This window comes from Papaver somniferum, chromosome 6 (genome assembly GCF_003573695.1).
Source record: "Papaver somniferum cultivar HN1 chromosome 6, ASM357369v1, whole genome shotgun sequence".
Lineage (NCBI taxonomy): Eukaryota > Viridiplantae > Streptophyta > Magnoliopsida > Ranunculales > Papaveraceae > Papaver > Papaver somniferum.
This window is the reverse complement of record NC_039363.1, coordinates 150,879,287-150,896,916: the sequence shown is the minus strand read 5'-3', so window position 1 is coordinate 150,896,916 and position 17,630 is coordinate 150,879,287. Positions and strand designations below refer to the sequence as shown.

Below are 17,630 nucleotides of genomic sequence, written 5' to 3'. Positions count from 1 at the left end.
AAACCGGACCTTCAATCATGTTGATTTCTTTCAACTACGAAAAAAGTTCGTAAGTCTACTTCCTTAAACTCATGCAACTAAACATCGTTTTCTATGAATGAAATTGTTAGAGCATTGCTCATTCGAACTCGCAAGCGTTTCTATCTCAAGCTTGTTTGTCAAGTTTAGGTGATCAAAACTATGAGTCTTGATTTCTAGTCTGTGTATAGCTATGCCTTGGATTAGGATAAAATGTGTAGTTGAGCTTTATACTTCACGGCGTTCATCGATTGAAAATGAAGATCTATTGAGGAGAGCTTGGAGGAACTTCATCAACAAAAGGTATGTGGAGACTAAAATTTATATATCACTCAGAAGTCTATTCTATTTTATCTCCTAATGAGACTAAGTCGTATAGCTATATAGACTTTTATATTATACACATTTGATATCTCGATCCGAGTTTATCTCGCTTATCTATTTCTCGAAATACGAGTTGAAAGCTTTTTGCTTTAGCTACGTTCATCATATTCTTGACAAGTTTAGTTGAAAACAATCTATTTATTGGAAACTAAATAATAAGTCAAAAGATGATCATGTGAAAATTGTCTTGAAACATCTTACATGATTTGTGTGAGACAATCATTTGATGTCGACTCAGAAAGTTTCGTATTGATCATTCGATCACTTGAAAATTACTTATAAGCTAATGGTATGTGTGAGACAGCCATTATCGTCTTCTAAGGATGTTTCAATGATTGAAATGGGAGTTTACAACACAATATGCAAACTGTTTTGGTATGATTCAGGTCTAGAAACCTTGTTTTCATACCAGTATGCAAACGGTTTTAACTGTTAAAGTCCGGGAACCAAGTTTACATACTAGTATGCGAATGGTTCTACCTGAGTTAGGTCCGGGACGGCTGTTTGCATACCCGTTTGCAAATGGCTGGACAAGACCAAGCACAAATACTATAGTTTGCTTACCAGTTTGCAAACTTAGTTGGTTAAGTTCTAAAATCGGTTAAGTATATTTTCATACTCATGAACAAATACATTAATAAATTAAGGAATGCAATCTTTGTAAACCGTGGCTTAATGTTCATGAATTGATTTCGGTATAAGTACTTGTACGATGACGAATCAATCCTGATTTGTTTCAATTGGTTCTTATATACTTCTATGAGTTATATACAACTCTATTAGTAACAAAATTAGATTCATTTGATTATCTTTCATGATTGATTGATCATCATATTTGATCTAGAAGTGTTAGATGAATGTGATTAATACAAAAGTGTTCATATGGCTAATTTCGGTTAACTATTGTTGAGCCAACTCAATATACATGTTTAGGTACGGCTACCCATATCTAAATGAAGGTATATTTCATTTGTGTGTAACAAGCTAAGACCATCTAATGGTGGAGAGATATTTCTTTGGTTTTAAGTAAACATAGTTTGAATCTTAAATCAGGTTTTCATCTAACGGTGAAAATTGAATGCTTTGTTACTAAGCTATCTTAGCTTTGATTGAAACCAAACCCTGATTTGAAAGACTATATAAGAGAGAACTCTAGCAACTGGAAAACCTAATCTCGACACTTTTCTGTGTCCTATAGCCATGCTAAACATATTAAAATAATAAGTCTTTGAGCATCTGCGAAAGATTGTTGGGACAGTTGGTACAATGTTTCGCCAACCGTAAGGATTGTTCACGAGTAAGGGTGTTATGGTTCGCCAACCCTACTAGACTACCGAACTCAGTTGACCTCGGTTCGTGAACCGGGTTCGCCAACTGCTAGCCAATTAATCCAACTTATAAAATCCAGTTCACCATGGTTCGTCAACCGATTTCGTGAACTGTTCCCAACTGAATTTGTGGTCTGCGAACCTTCCTGTATTTCTGAATCTCATATATCTATGGTTTTCAAACTAATTTCGCCACCATACCCTGAGTAGAAATTCAGTAAGTTCATATTTCTCTCTTTTGATGTTTGAAATATTCTCAAGTGATATAATCATTTGCATGGGAAATTTTTAATTGACCCACAAATTAAACCATTTAACTAATATTGTTAAGGACCTTTGAACATCCAATCGCTAAATCATATTTCGAGATTTTTCACAAGACAAGCTTGACTTGAAACACCTTCTTTGTTAATATACTATAAGTCATGCGATATAGTCTCAATAGATATAACGATGGTATAGTGAATAAAATAGAATGGTCTATTCTTCACATACATGATATAGAAGTTCTCCAAATGTCTTCGTCGATCTTCAGTCTTCAAGGGTGATCTCTGATACTTAAACTACAATTCTAACTTGTCTGAAGCTTGACTTAGTAGACTACAAATCAAGATATAGTTTTGATCACCTAACATTGACAACAAGCTTGAGATAGAAAAACTTGTGGGTTCAACCGAGAAATGCTCTAACACATCTATAAATCACTTTCCACACCCAGGAGCCATTATCACTCAGTTTTTCTTGATGCAGAAAGTTTTTATCCCGATAATACTTAGCTTCCAGAATTTTCTCCCACAGTTCATCATATTCACCACTAACTTCCTTCCAAGCAAGTTTACAAATCATGGCAACGTTAACCACCTCCATATTTCTAAAATGTAAACCACCAAAAGCTTTTGGCTTATTAATATGACTTCAGACAAGAAACATAATGACTTCGTTTGCTTTATAAATCTACCAAGAATTTTCCCTGGAGAGTATCTAACTTAGAGATAAGAGTACTGGGTATCTTAAAGTAACCCATTTGATAAGTATGAAGGAAATTTAGGACTGACTTAACCATTATAGACCTACTATCCTGATTCAGTGAGATACTACCCAGTTTTTATGTCTAGCTTCAAGGGATTATGTTGTTATAGGTTCAAATATTTAAGCTTAGAATGACCCAATAACAGAGGAGCTCCCAGATGCTTTTTAAATCAGAAACCACTTTCATGTTGATGGCTTTGGAAATATCGTCACAAGCACCTGGACTAAGATTTTTTCTAAAATAGACACAAGATTTGTTTAAATTAATCAGAGTACATGCCAAACTTATTCAATATATCCAAAATACTTTGAATATGATGCATATCATCCTTACCAAAAATGAGGTTATCATCCGAAAAAACTATATGGGAGATGGGAGGTCTCTCTTTTTATGATATTATTAGACTACGTAGACAAAAAAAACTTCTAGAAAGGTATTCCATTACAATAATAAACAAATAAGGAGACAATGGGTCTCCTTGTCTAATCCTCCTAATAGGAGAAAATTGCTCACATGGTGAATCATTAAGAAGGACAGTGATGTTAGTACTAGAAACACACTAATAAATGACACTACAAAAATCAGAGGTGAAACCAATCAAAAAGGATTATTCAAGCCTATCAAGTGCTTTAGAAAGGCCAAGTTTTAAAGCTATTGTACCACTGAAACCTTCTTGTTGTTTCATTGTGTGATCATTTCATGTGCAACAATGATGTTGTCATGAATTTCTCTACCAGGTACAAAAACAGCTTAGTAAGGAGATATAATTCTTTTAAGATAATGCTTAATTCTGTGAGCAAGGATTTTAGAGACTATTTTATAGGAGACATTACAAAGACCAATTGGTCTGTAGTCAGCGACAGTTTTGGCATCCTTAGTCTTAGGTATAAGAGATATATAAATCATGTTAAGACTCCTAGGCACATAACTACATTCAAAACAATTCTTAACAACAGAAATTACATCTTGGCCAACAATGTCCCACTGAGTTTGATAAAACCCTTCCTCAAATCCAACTGGACCAGGTGAACTCCAAGCATGCATACTTCTAACAACGTGCTCAATCTCATCATTTGTTTTTGTTAGGATAGTGATCAAATCAATATTATCACTGTCAGAAATCAGTTTAGGAATAATATCAAGGGAATTTCAGGAAAATAAGGATTTGAAGTCTTACCAACAGAGCTAAAGTGATTACTAAGTAGGTTACTAATATCTTCTCCGTCACCAAACCGAAAATTATTAGAATCACATAGAGAATTTATATTATTATTATGCATCCTTTTGTTAACAAGGGAATGAAAATACATAGTATTATTATCTATCTCCAAAAAAGCCTTGTCCCGGGATTTTTCATTACAAAATTGGGTTTGAATGTCATACCAGTTCTCTAAATCTTTAATTAGAGCTTGAATTCTCGTATGCTGATTAACAGATTTCTCATTTTGTATTTGATCTACTTGATTTTGGAGTTTAGTAATGTTCCGTTGAATATCACCAAATTCAAGTCTATTTCATTGAGACAAGAAAATTCTAGCACTATGGAGTTTATGATTAAACTTAAAAACAGGGCTCCTATTAATATGGGAGAACATTCCAAGCTTCTTTCATTTTATCCTTAAAAGATTCATGCCTAATCCAGGTACCAAAAAACTTAAAAGATCTCCAAAGGTGTCTAGGAATAGGATCAGTTATCAAGGAAATATGGCAATGATCAGAACCCACAAAATTGAGATGCAAAAGTTTGGCCTGAGAAAAATAAATAAACTAACCATTATTACCTAAATCCAAGACAATTTTAGCCTTCCTAGTACCGTTACCGCAACTATTACTAGTCCAGATATAGTCTCTCCCATCATGACCAATATCTATAAGACCGGAGTCTCTAATCTTGTTTTGAACCCAATTATCAGAGCAGTAACCATTCTTAGAAAGATAGAAATTTCGGTCCCCTATTACTAACCATGGATGCCTAATATCTTCACCTAAGAGTGTGCGTAAAATTCCATTTGCCTTTCTTAGGATCAGAGTAAGTAGATCCATACATAAAAGACATGAGAACCTTAGGAAACCTGTTTTGAGGCATACAACTTGATTACCATACCTAGGGTGGGTGATAAGGGGTGACTTATGGGTAATAAATTACTAAGACATCCTTGAATATTTTAAATCACAAAAATAATTGTTTACTAATTAGAAACCTAATTTAAAAGCTTAAAATCAGTTTTATCTTCCTCATCTTCTTTGCTCCACGGAACTTATTCGAGAAAACCCGATTTCAAATTTTCATCACCTTCGATTTATAAAACTTTGATTGTCGATTAAACACAACAATAAAATGATTTGCACGAAGAATCATAACCATTCTAATTGTTCTTTTAATCCGCGAGCTGAAGATGAGGAAGAAGAAGGAGAAATCAAATCGAGTAAGGTTATGTACAAAGTATTTCCTATAAACCCATGTCTTATTTTCTAGTGTTTGATTGGCATATTAGGTTTAAATCCAAAAACACAGGGTGAAGTTTTGGATGAAAATGGAAACAAATTATCAGCCGAACTGCTCGTTGTTCTTCATTTTGAAAGTGCTTATGACAAGTTCCGCTGATAATTAAACATGAAAATGATGATAGTCGAACTTCTCGTAGTTAAAAAGCACACTAAGTTCGGTTGTTCAATTTTTTATTCGAACCAATCAAACCTAAATTCGTCAGTTACAGAGTGAAGTTCGGCTGGTAACTTGTTAGCTGAAAAGTTATCAGCCGGTCGAGGTTGCGAAAATTCAATTTTTTTAACGAATTCAACTTAGGAAAATGACATTAAACCTCGTTTAGAAGTCTAACTATGTATTAACAAATCTTAATTATCTATTAATTTAGCGGATCTCAAAAACCTAATTCTTCTTCTTTAACAAACCCTAACTATCTCTCAAAACAAAAAAAATTCACTTTGAAACTAACATTATAATCATTGACATTAAATACTAACCATCAATACTAGATTCTAATTATTATTGTCACGAAGTAAGGGTATTATTATCATGATGAAAAATGATGGATTAGGGGTTATTAATATTACCACATAATGACTCTATTTTATCATTACTTGTATGCCACAAAAAAGGATTCAACCTCAGGCTTACCGGGAGTATTTCGGTGTTACAGTAAAATTATTACTACTGCTAATCTGTAATTTGGGAGTTAACACTCTCTTAAGAGATATTAGTAACCATATTTATGCGCCGGTAGACATATATACTTGCATCTGTAATAATGATACTAGTAATTACTACCGGAAAAAGAAAAATCGCCAATGTAATTTAAACAATTTGGCCACGGCACACAGCAACTAAGGCTATGTAAGATCTGAATGTGTGTTAATTAATTATGATACAGATTAATAATGGTGCTGTGGTGGTAAACGCATATCGCTATCTAAAACGTGAAATGCTTTGATACACTTGATCTCTTTATTATACACAAAATATATACGGGAAAGAAGACTAGTTCTTGTTTCTTCTTTAACATTAAATTTCTAAGCCAAGGTAGGAGTAGTGAATGGTGGTGGTCCTTTTTGTTTACGCAAAGGTAAATTTAGTTTTTAAATATGACGATTATCTACTCCAGTTTAATGCATGCAGGCATGCTAATGGTAATGAAATTTCTCTTTAATATTCCTAGCAGAGTAACATGACCTCATTCCGTAACAGAGTAACACTACTGCAACCAAAACAAATAATGGATATTTTCCCCTATTGGATATCTATTCTGATTCCCACTATTGGATGGACTCAAACTTTTAAGTCGTCATCAAAGAAATGATACCCATCTATTTCCACAGTTGGTTTGAAAACTACAAGAATACACCATATCCTACTGATGAGTTCAGTTCATCATAATAAATTGACCTCATGCTTGTAATGTAATTAGACAGTGATGTTTATCATTTCAGTGTAATGTTCTGTCCCTGATGCAAGTGATGTTATGGATGGCTATGGCTGACCATGCATGGTCACGTATTAATCTAGCAAATGGAGCCGAGGTCCTCCCACTTTATGTTTCTGATGAAAATTAAAATCCTTACAGCCATCATACTTCACTAAAAACTGGATGCACTAACTCTTAGCTTAACACTGGATTATACGAACCCCAGTATATGAACAAACACATAAGTCTAAGAACTTGAGTCGATTCATTTTGCAATTTTGGGACCATAAATACTGCATCTTCCTTAAATAAAACAAGAAGCTGACAATTAATCATTTCTCTACATGGACCATACAGAAGATCCATGAATACCTCAAAAGGGTAACGAAAATTGATAAACTAAGTAAAGGGTGTCGAATAATTCAGTAAATCTTCAGACTTCAGAGATGCAATTACTACCGTCTTGATTGGTTTTTGATCTTGTCATCATCATCAGATTTTTTTCTTCTCAGTATTCATTTTTGTGACGATTCAGAAGAGCGGTAAGATCAAGTATTTCTCTAAGAGCTAGCACCTTACCAAGATCAATAATGAAAACTTAGTAAAACATCTGCAAATTCTTCTCTTAAATTTTCTTTCTCTTCTTCTTTCCAATCTGATAATTCTTAGTTTTGGTACTCTACCTTGCATTCAAATATCTCTGGTAGCTCAACTTCTCCTATCAGAGCTAGAAGAAGATTTCTTAGATTAAATATATCAGATATACTTTTCCCAGTCTCTTTCTTTAGCAAGATCCACCACTTTCTGCCTCAAAACTTCAAAGACTATCTAACAACACCATCTACTGGAACTCCTGTCATCTTTCTATTTCTATTTCTTCTCTGGTGCGCAGCATAAGCAGGTCTGTATGCTCAGATTTAGGGATTTGGTATTTTAAGGGCTTATATGTATGAAACGGTTTTTTTTTCCTGAAAAAAATGTGATTCGAGAAATCTACATCTGGTTTGATACAGATCATAAACTTTCTTCCTAAAACCTTCTTTCACTTGTGCAGACTAGTAAGTTTTGTACTACACAAAATGGCGATCACTCGAAGTCGAAGAGCATCCAGAGCACCCAGACCAAATGTGTTTATCTCTGGTGGAAACATCGTCGCTTCTACTGGTAACTTAATCAATTTATTTACTCTCTTATGAACAATGCATGGTTTTTGGTTTTTGTTTAATTAGTTTGGATTGCTGGAGGCATGGAGTTTAACCTGAATCATTTTGTTAGTTAGATTTCGCCATACTAACAACTGCTGGAGTCAGTGATTCAATTTGTCTTTTGAAACTTGGTCTAAACTTGCCTGGAGAATTTTTATCCAGATGATGATGGAACTAATGAAATCGGTTGTAGACGGCCTCGATTCTTCAAGATAATTCACAATGCAATTATCCAAGATGGGAACTTGGTAAGCAGTATTATTACATTACTTGATTTACTAATACTTACTAGCTAAGAGTTTTCTATATTACAGTAATTAGCTTCATTAATTTAATATGCTAGTAATTTATATATCGTGTGAGTATTTGTGGGTATGCAGAAAATCCCGCCAGAGTTCTTTATGAATTATGGGGCCGATTCTCACCATGCAACCCTCGAAGTTCCAGATGGTCTAACCTGGGATGTTCAGTTGAAGAGAAACTCAAATGGCGGCAACGCTGCTGTTAGCTTTCAAATTGGTCAGTTAGCCCAATTTTTTGAGTACTACTCCATACGCCCAGGACATGTTTTGTTATTCAAATACCATGGAAATTCTCATTTCCATGTTGTAATATTTGATACAAGTGCTGGTGAAATAAACTATCCTGCTGATAGTTCTAATGATGAAGTGCACTTTCACGGCTACCACGAAGGAGGTCCCTCTGATATCAAGAGCAGTGAAGAAGAAGAAGATTATTGTGCCCATGCTTCTACTGGTATATCTAGTTATTGCTAAGTTCTTTTGTGCATGTTATTACTTATTAAGAATTAATGTTGTTTTGGCTTAAATTGTTATTTGAGTTTGTAAAATGCAATATGCATGCAGATGAAGATGAAACATCTGCATCGTCAGAGGAAGAAGAAGTCAGAGTATTTGGGAAGAACAAGAGGAAACATGTGTATTTGAGAACTAAAGAGGAGGAGGATAGAGCGAGGAGACGGGCAAAACAGAGAGCAACTCTTATCGGTGATGAATTCCAGTCCGAAAATCCTTTTTTCACAATCGCTCTACAGCCATCTTATATGAATCACAAATACTTGGTGAGTTGATTTTGCTTCAACATCTAATTTTGTGCAAGCTTGTTAATTAAGCATCAAAATATTCTTTAAGTGAAATGGCGAACAATTGTCAAATAAGTGTTGACCAGTACTGAATGAGAAAAAAACACCCGCCTGCAGCATCACCAGCCGGGAGGACTTATTATGTGCAAAAAAAAAAAATTGTGACATTTAATACAAACTCGTCTACTTTTGCAGTAGGCATCGATTTGAAATTTTATTTGTGCCTTAAGTAATGTGCTTGTGATTTGCGTGCAGCATATACCAGTTTCGTTCAATGAGAAGCACATGTTTAGCCACGGAAAGAAAATCAAAGCTCAGGTTGAAGATGGAAGATTTTGGCTACTCGCATTTCCCAAGGATGAGCGTGGAAGGTTAACTATTGGAGTTGCATCACTTTTGAAAGATAATGATTTGGTTGTCGGAGATATCATACTCGTGGAGCTAATGAAGGAGATGAAATCCAAGTACCTTGATGCTAAAGTTCATATCTTTCGCGCCTGAAAATTATGTCCAGTACCTTAAACTACCTACTCTGATTTCTATAAAGTAGAAATTTAAGTTGTTAACATACTTTTCTGAAAAGTTAATTGTAGAATGTAGTGGCATGTTTTAACAACGGGTAGTTCGGTTTATTAAACGTCTTTCTTACTCAACTCAGTAACTATTCAACTGCTTGGCAGTTGGGGTTACTTTAGTAACTAACCCAATTAAAATGTTTGGAGGTTTCAAAATAGAAACCAAATAGGCATAGCTGGCCGGTAGTGGAGATCAAGGTTGAAGTACTGGTTTGGAGCAACTTGGTCATGGGGTGAAACATGAATCATGGATTTGTATACTTGAAAAGAGAAGAAAAAGAAAACTGCAATTACAAAAGAGAAGCCTTTTTCTTTTCTGCCCATATACTATCTCATAATTTTGATGACTTTATATATACACTACAATACAACAGGTAGGTATAAATTAAAGGGCACTGAAACTTACAAAAGAAGAATGAAGGTAAAAAGAAAACGTTAACTTCACAAAAAAGAACACCAAAAAAGAAAAGAAGGCACTGAACAAGAGGTGCTTCATGTTTGAAACTATTGCTAGGGATTTGGAGACGGTGAAACTCCACCATCTAATCTTTGCGAGGACTGTGTGGTGGAACCAGTTGGTGACTTGTCAGAAGCCCGTACGTTATATCTCTCGTATACTTTGTCACGGTTTTCTGACCACCAAGTCTCTGCTTGATGCTCCCCAAATCTTCTCCGGCTGTGGATGCAATAAAATGTTAATGAAACCCAAGAAAATTTTTAGCCTCATAGGAGGCGTCCTTATTCACATATTCACTTTTTTTCAGTCATAAAAGAGTGACTCAGTGAAATATCCCTAATCTGGTGAATTGAAAATGGTCGTTGAGCCGCCAATTTTTACCCATGATTTTAAACCAGATGGAGTTGGAATCTTACAGCTGCTCTAATAGTTCTATTAGGGGATACGCGAAGGCTTTCTAAATTTTACTACAAGGCAAAGCAACATCTTACTAAAGAACAACAGAAGAAAAATCTTAAATCTTAAGGGGGATACACTAAGGCTTTCTAAATTTTACTACAATCTTAGGGGGATACACCAAGGCTTTCTAAATTTTACTACAAGGTAAATGCAACAACTTACCAAAGAACAGAAGAAAAATCTTAAATCTTAAATGAATATGCATTATAGAATGGTAGGAAGTTGGGGATAGAAAGAGCAAAGAGGAAAGAAGAGAGAAGAGAATGAATGATTTACCTGAAGCGCACTCTCTTAAGATCCCTGCTTCCGTCATGAAGAGCCACGAGGGTTATATACACACCAGGTTCATACTGTTCAATCCATTCTGACTCAACTTGATTAGTGTTGACTCCGTTCAAAGCAGGCGTACTCTTCGACTTCGCAACATTCTCGTCATTTTGGATAGGCTCTGGGGGTTCCTTGGCATCAGTATTAGCAGTAACAGATTTCACACTGCTAGTACCTCTATAAACCTCTTCATTGTTACCATTAGACACTCCCAAGCTGGCAGGGCCATTCTTCCAACTGGAGGGAGTTGCAGTTGCCTGGTTTTCTGGGTAAGTATCATTTTCATCCGCAGTTGGGATGTCATTTCTGTGTATATGAGGGTTTTCGCCTGGAGCAGCCGTTCCATTTGTAGTAGTCATATCATACTTGGTTTGAGAAGCCAAACGAGGGTCATAGCTTGCGTTAGATTTTGCATGATGTCCTCCATTCGCATCCGCATGAAATGTACCATTCGATTCCAAACCATTTGGTAGATAAAGCTGTCTCATGCTGTCACTATCATATGCACCAGGTGGCAGCCTCTCAGCCATGTCTTTGAGCTACATAACAGTATCAGATAGTAATCAATAGAAAATCATATAAAACATATATATACACGTGATTATGATTATATTTTCATTTATTTTTAGATATTTCTTTTGTTGCTGTTTTATTTAGACATTTGTATCTATGATTATAATGAGATCGAAAATATTTCAAAAGAAGTTTTAAGGAACTAATGAGCATGTAAATCATCACAAGCAGCTTATTCAGAAACTTCTAGGCCCAGGTAAAGGTTAAGAATATGAAAAAGGAATATAATATGATGATTACCTGCGCCGTTAAAGATTTGATAACTTCTTTTGCAGCTCTAGATTTCCCAGATTCCTCTGCAGCCAATGCCATAGCATCTTGGGCTTTCTGTGCTGATTTCTGCAGAGCATACTCTTGCATTTCACACCTTTGTCTCAAGCTATCAATCTAACCCAAATCACAGAAGAATTTCAGTTGGCAAATGGTCCTTGATTGCAAAAATCGGAGATAAAATAATATAGTAATCAGGAGGAGCTGATATACCTGTGTATGTAACTTCTGCACTTCTTGATTCAAGAGTTCATTTGTTTTTTTCAAGCTGTCAGTAACGCTTTTGGAGAAAGAAAGACCTGAAGTTGTAGGTATAGGTGTAGCGAAGCGGGGCGGGCTGGCTTTCCTTGAGAAAGGTGACACGGCTCTCGAACTCATTGCTGACTGACTTGACGGAGTATTAACAGGTCTTGGAACTGTTCGACGCAGATCAACTGGATTGGAAAAAGAAATATCATTAAGCTGTAATGAGGGTAATTGGGTCGAGCTGATCAGAGAAAATGTATCAGCCTTCTTTCCTTGTTTGGCTGCTTTTGTGTCCAATTGCTTAATTAAATCAGCATTTGTAGGAGTAGAGGACTTGGATAATCTTATTTCTGACCTGTCCAACCTATCTTTGTTTTCACCTGAAAGTCGAGGCAAGACATTCTTCTTAATAGTATTACCACTGGCTTCTGAAACCTTCATAAGTTTTGTGTGACACGAGTCACAGACACGATATGGCTTGCTGGGATTAGGAGAAAGTGCTGCTCTGAAAGCTTTCTTCGAAGTACAGGAGTGGCAATGTACTAGTCCACAGTTATAGCAGTTGTGCCTCTTGCGAGTAAACCCAAATGCTTGTCTACACGCTGCGCACTGGCACTGCTCTGCACCAGAAACCCATTTATGAAGACATATAGATGCCGTGAAGTTTGACCCACAAGCAATATATTTAACATGTCTATCCTTCAGTGCTTCTACTAATGTTGGTATTTTTCGATCTTCAACGTCTCCATGGCCCAATCTCCCGTTAGCACCCTTTCCCCATGTGTATACTTCATTCCTGGACGTTAGCACTGCCACATGATATGCACCGGAAGCAACATCTTCCACGCATTCTCCCATTAACTTATCTTCCACTAAGCAAGGTGCCTTTCCATCAGAAAGTGGATTTCCAAGCTGACCATAAACAGTGCTTCCCATGGTAAAAACATGTCCGGATGAAGTCAAGCCAACAGTCAGACTATGGCCACAAGATATTTTGTGGAAATTGTAGTCAATAAGAGATGGAACACATGTGGGTTTCAGTCTTGGTTCCTTGTCTCCATGACCAAGGCGATTTTTGTCGCCATCACCCCAAGTAAACAATTTTCCTGATGACATACTTGAACTAGATTGCGCCACAATTACATCCACCACTGCAGCCGTGTGCCACACCCCACATGCAACTGCAATGGTCTTCAACCCCATCAGAGATTCTACTTCTCTCGGGTTCATAGCACTTTCTCTGTTTCCATGGCCCAAAACACCGAAGGTTCCATCACCAAACGTAAACAACTGTCCTGTTGATGTTATTAAGGCTGTATGCCATGGACCACAACAAACTGAAGCAACTTGGAGTCCCTCCAATGGACCTGACACCCTCTTCGGTATCCAGTGACTCACATCAGTACCATGACCGAGAAGCCCAGCGTTATGTGTTCCATCTCCCCATGAGTAAAGCTCACCAGCCATAGTGACAGCACAAGAGTGGAATTCCCCACAGGCAACAAAATCAACATTAGTAACTGCCAAAGACTCAACAAAACGAGGTCGGATAACATCTCTCCCAACTCCATGGCCAAGTCGCCCTCCAGATTCTTCTCCCCAAGTGAAAAGTTCTCCTTGTCTCGTAACTAGTGCAGCATGTCTGACTCCACAGGCTATGTGATGAACATCCAAAACCACATTGGACTCTAAAGGCCGAGGAAGAAGAACATCGACCCTTGAGTTTAAGGGGTTAAGACCTTTTTCTGCCCCAACCCTAATGAAATTTTCACATATAACCTCGCCCCATATGTATACATCGCCTAACGCATCACAATCATCAGGTGCAGATCCATGACTAGAAGTGCTGGGGGCACTTGAAACACTCACTCGGAAAGCATCTGAAGTTCCTTTCACTTGCATATTTATGTGGTCAGTAACTGCATGTGACCTTTCTGCAGTCACTAATTTCTCAGGTGGATCACCTTTTGCTGAAGTGTTTGTGTTCACACTAACGGAAACTTCTGGGGAGCTAATATCTCTTATGTTGCTAGCAGAAGCAGAACTGTCACTTGGGCTATTAGATGTCAAGTCTTTACTGTCCTGAAAGAAAAATATCATGAAGATATGAATCTTAAATGATGAACCACTAGACTGAAGCATAATGTTCACAAAATCTAAGATCATAGAAATCCATAAATGATTTTCTTTTCACTTAGTCACAGTCAATTAAGCTACAACAATACCTTAAACATATGACATAAACACACAAGTTTATAGGTAATATTACATCTAAGTAGAATCCACCGTCAGTCCATCCATCAATTTTTGATCGTCCACCTTGCCCTGCAGATATCAATGTTCGAAGACCTGCTATCCACACCTCTGCCTCAACTTTGTCTTTGCAAATCTTAGAAAAAAATTGTGTCAAATCATTATTAGCTATTATGAGTAAACATTTACCTACATATAGGCATTAGCACAAGTACCTATGGCATCTAATAAATGTGGTTCTTACCAGATCAAGGGAACGTTTGCCGTTGTTGTATATAAGAGAAAAGGACAAGTACTCCTTCTCAGGCCGTAAATAACGCTGGAAAACAGTCTGACACATCATCATGAAAACGAGAAAAGGAAAAAAAGAATAAGACTTTGGTGCAAGAACAGCGGTTTCTTACAATGAATAAAGTGAACCACATAAAGTGACATCAGACAAGCATATAGATATCTCACAGTTCTTTGTCCAGGGATAATTTTTGAGACAGTAGCTAGCTTCAATTTTCTTTCTTCGCCTCTCGACAACCAGATTAAAAATGTTTCGTCCTGTAAAATTTACAAAGTAAATATATAATATAATGCATATAATGTTTAAAGACTTCCTAGTGGCAATAACTTAGAGAACCATACTTCTACAAAATAACCTAACAGAGTTAAGTATGCAATGAAATCAAGACAATTTTCTGAGAGACAGATAGAGTGCTGCATAAAGCACGCGAATACTTGTGCATACAAGCTTTATCTTTATACAATCCCTTTTGTACAATGAGTGAAGAAAGATGCTAAGATGGAAGTATACAAAAATTAAAAAGAATCAGTAATAGCTTACACCTAATTAATGAAGTTCCTTAGTTCTTGATAGTCTTACGTAACTGGCTTATCTAACAGGCCAAGAACTAATATTATTTTTTTTGCTTGTAAGCAGGAACATTGTGTTTGAGGACTGTAATCAATCCCAATTAGCTACTAGAAATCTCCTTGTAGTTTTTTTTTTTTTTTGGAAATAATCTAAACCTAGGTTCCATTTTAATACAACAATGCAAATGGCCGCTCAATAATAACACTAACACTATTATTTTTTTTTAATGTTCCTAGTATGTTGCAGCTTATGTTCCAAAGACCTGCTTGAGCAACATCTTCTCGAATAGCTCACTACTAGAAGTTCTCCTTACAGGCAAAAGAGATCTGAATTTCTTCTCTATTTCGTCCCTTTTAATTTTTATGCTTTCTTCTAAGAGGTCATCAATATATCATAGATGGAGATTATTTGTGCATTGACCAGTTGGTGCTCATTGAATACCTCTCTCTTTCGACGGTTATTCAGATGTTCCAGAAAGTATATATGATTCAAGATATTGTACTGAAGTCAGAAGGAATAATTATCTTATACAAGATATACAAAGTAACAATTGTTAATATACCACTTCTGACAGTTCCATACGTAAACAAGGCATGCACTATTAAACAAAAAAATAAGCTACCAAACATGGCTTACAATGGAAAGTCTGAATGGGCAAAACTTGGGCTTCCCTTTGCGACCATATTTGAGCAGTTGTGCACCTTTTTTTAACGTAGTTAATGCCTGTAGAAGGTTAAACATACATAATATCAGTTAAGAAAAAGGTGGTAGATTATTATTGTAATGCACATAAATACTCGATCAATCCTAAGCAATTGTTGGAACACAAAGGCAATACACACAAATAGCACACTTTGCACACTCTCCTCTTCCTTTTACAGACTCCTTATGATCACAAACACTAACTCTGAACTACCATTTTTGATAACCAACCATTTAGAACCTTCCAACATTTGTGTCAGAAACAGATGTCTCTCTAATGTTCTCTACTAATCTCTACAATGCCATCAAAAGCCAAACTGCATTTTTGATCTCATAAAATCCTTTAGAATGTTGGCATCATACACCTGACCTAAAATTTCACTATTTAATCTTCATGTCATATGTCAATCTTACCATTTTCAGTTTTACTTCCTGGCATACTCAAATATGAACATATGTCCGCGGAAAATCATAATAACCAACAAATGATTACCAAACGTCTTAAACAGCAATCAGAATTAAGCACTTCCACTAATTTCAAAGAAATCTCGAAGATCATTGCAGCACAAAAAAAAATAGAAACAATTTTGTCAACTAAGTGCGAAATCCCTCCTAAACTCCCAATTTTTTTCTCTGATCACATCCATGGATAATTTTCCTGAACTAGACTAATTCCAGATAACGTAAGATCTAGTTCATCAGAGTGCACAACAAGAATAATGTGAAATTGGCACAAATAACTAAAAAAAAAAACTAAACCAAATTTTCCTAATAAAAAATATTTTTAGAAAAAAGAGAACCTGTTCATTATCTCGCTCAGCATTCCCGTTAGTAGCAAGATCTGCCATTCCATGTGAAAAGCTTCAAAAATACTACCACCCGCATCGATCTTTGTAAACCTGCTCCAGTCATCATAGATGACAAAATTGTTTATGAATTACCATCAATTTTCAACCACTACCCTATTACCTCATAAACTTAATCTCAAATTTCAGATCTGTTGGCGGTTTCCAGTAATCTTCGAAGGTCTGAGTTGAAACGACACCCTAAAATTCTACTTATGAAGTCTTTGAAGGAGTCGTGATTATAAGTTAGAATAAGTTTGAAAGAGAGAGTTGAAATAAAAGAGAAAGTTCATATAGCCGTCAAAAAAGACTGAGACAGGGGAATGTGGTTTTCCGACAAGAGAAGGTAGATATTTGGAAGAGTCAGATACGGGTTTGTGAGAGGAGATTTAGGAGTGGAAAATAAACGGCTCCGTTGTCGGAAAACCAGGGTAGAGAAGAATCCGTTTACAGAAAGAGAGAGAAAGTAATAAAGAGAGAGAGAGATGGAGTTGAGATTTAAGTTTGTTGGTCGCGTCCGAGTAAGTACAAGTCAAAGATGGGCAAAAAAACATGAAATACCTGACTTGATAATATAAGAGATTAAAAGCAACTAATTATATACCAGACCAGAGCACTACTTTTGCTTTTGTTTTCCGGTCCGCGAGTTATAACCCAAAAGTATCACATCCATGCACAAAAACTCCACCAAAACAAATACAAAAATCTCATTTAACATAAACTGTCTACATTACCCTTTTATTATTTAAATCACCCCAACAAAAACAAAAATCAACCCAACCTTTTTTTATTATATTATCACCACGAACAACAACCCACCACCAGCAACATCACCACCGCCCGTCGTCGCCGCCACCACCGACCACCTTCGCCGTCGCCGCCACCGACCACCTTCGCCGGCTCCATCGACCACCACCGCGCCACCACCAGAAAAATGATGAAACCAAAAATTGGTTTCACCAAAATAAGATGAAACCAAATTTTGGTTTCATCATAAAAGAAAGGAGAAAGAAGAAGAAGAAAAAATGAAACACAATAAGATGAAACCTTCCACCACCGTCAACTGCACCG

At 36.3% G+C, this 17,630-nt stretch overlaps 2 protein-coding genes across 3 annotated transcripts; one reads left to right on the top strand and one right to left on the bottom strand.

Annotated features, from left to right (window-relative positions):
* The first annotated feature begins 6,828 nt into the window (after positions 1-6,828).
* On the top strand, positions 6,829-9,599 carry LOC113286307 (B3 domain-containing transcription factor VRN1-like). Its single transcript, XM_026534963.1, has 6 exons — positions 6,829-7,584; positions 7,738-7,847; positions 8,051-8,136; positions 8,269-8,644; positions 8,755-8,969; positions 9,246-9,599. Exons 2-6 carry the CDS (start codon positions 7,763-7,765, stop codon positions 9,489-9,491), a joined length of 1,008 nt encoding a protein of 335 aa, XP_026390748.1. The 5' UTR covers positions 6,829-7,584; positions 7,738-7,762; the 3' UTR covers positions 9,492-9,599.
* Positions 9,600-9,855: 256 nt separating this feature from the next.
* LOC113289798 (PH, RCC1 and FYVE domains-containing protein 1-like) lies at positions 9,856-17,094 on the bottom strand. 2 transcript variants are annotated; one of them, XM_026539173.1, is made up of 9 exons: positions 16,515-17,094; positions 15,649-15,735; positions 14,610-14,699; positions 14,395-14,481; positions 14,167-14,286; positions 11,865-13,979; positions 11,622-11,768; positions 10,758-11,347; positions 9,856-10,241 (listed from the first exon to the last, which is right to left on the bottom strand). In XM_026539173.1, the coding sequence occupies exons 1-9, from the start codon at positions 16,560-16,562 to the stop codon at positions 10,076-10,078; spliced, it is 3,450 nt and encodes a 1,149-aa protein (XP_026394958.1). In that variant the 5' UTR covers positions 16,563-17,094; the 3' UTR covers positions 9,856-10,075. The 2 variants fall into 2 exon arrangements, with proteins under 2 accessions (XP_026394958.1, XP_026394959.1); XM_026539174.1 differs by lacking the exons at positions 14,395-14,481; positions 14,610-14,699; positions 15,649-15,735; positions 16,515-17,094 and having other exon boundaries at positions 14,123-14,256.
* Between the last annotated feature and the right edge of the window lie 536 nt (positions 17,095-17,630).

Bases quoted from the DNA above. Each gene is read 5' to 3' on its own strand.
- LOC113286307 (XM_026534963.1), top strand. From the start codon at position 7,763: ATGGCGATCACTCGAAGTCGAAGAGCATCCAGAGCACCCAGACCAAAT. The intron at 8,137-8,268 runs GTAAGCAGTATT...GTGGGTATGCAG, and splicing joins TTATCCAAGATGGGAACTTG to AAAATCCCGCCAGAGTTCTT. The intron at 8,970-9,245 runs GTGAGTTGATTT...ATTTGCGTGCAG, and splicing joins ATATGAATCACAAATACTTG to CATATACCAGTTTCGTTCAA.
- LOC113289798 (XM_026539173.1), bottom strand. From the start codon at position 16,562: ATGGCAGATCTTGCTACTAACGGGAATGCTGAGCGAGATAATGAACAG. The intron at 14,700-15,648 runs GTAAGCCATGTT...TAAATTTTACAG, and splicing joins GCCCATTCAGACTTTCCATT to GACGAAACATTTTTAATCTG. The intron at 11,348-11,621 runs GTAATCATCATA...ACTGTTATGTAG, and splicing joins TCAAATCTTTAACGGCGCAG to CTCAAAGACATGGCTGAGAG.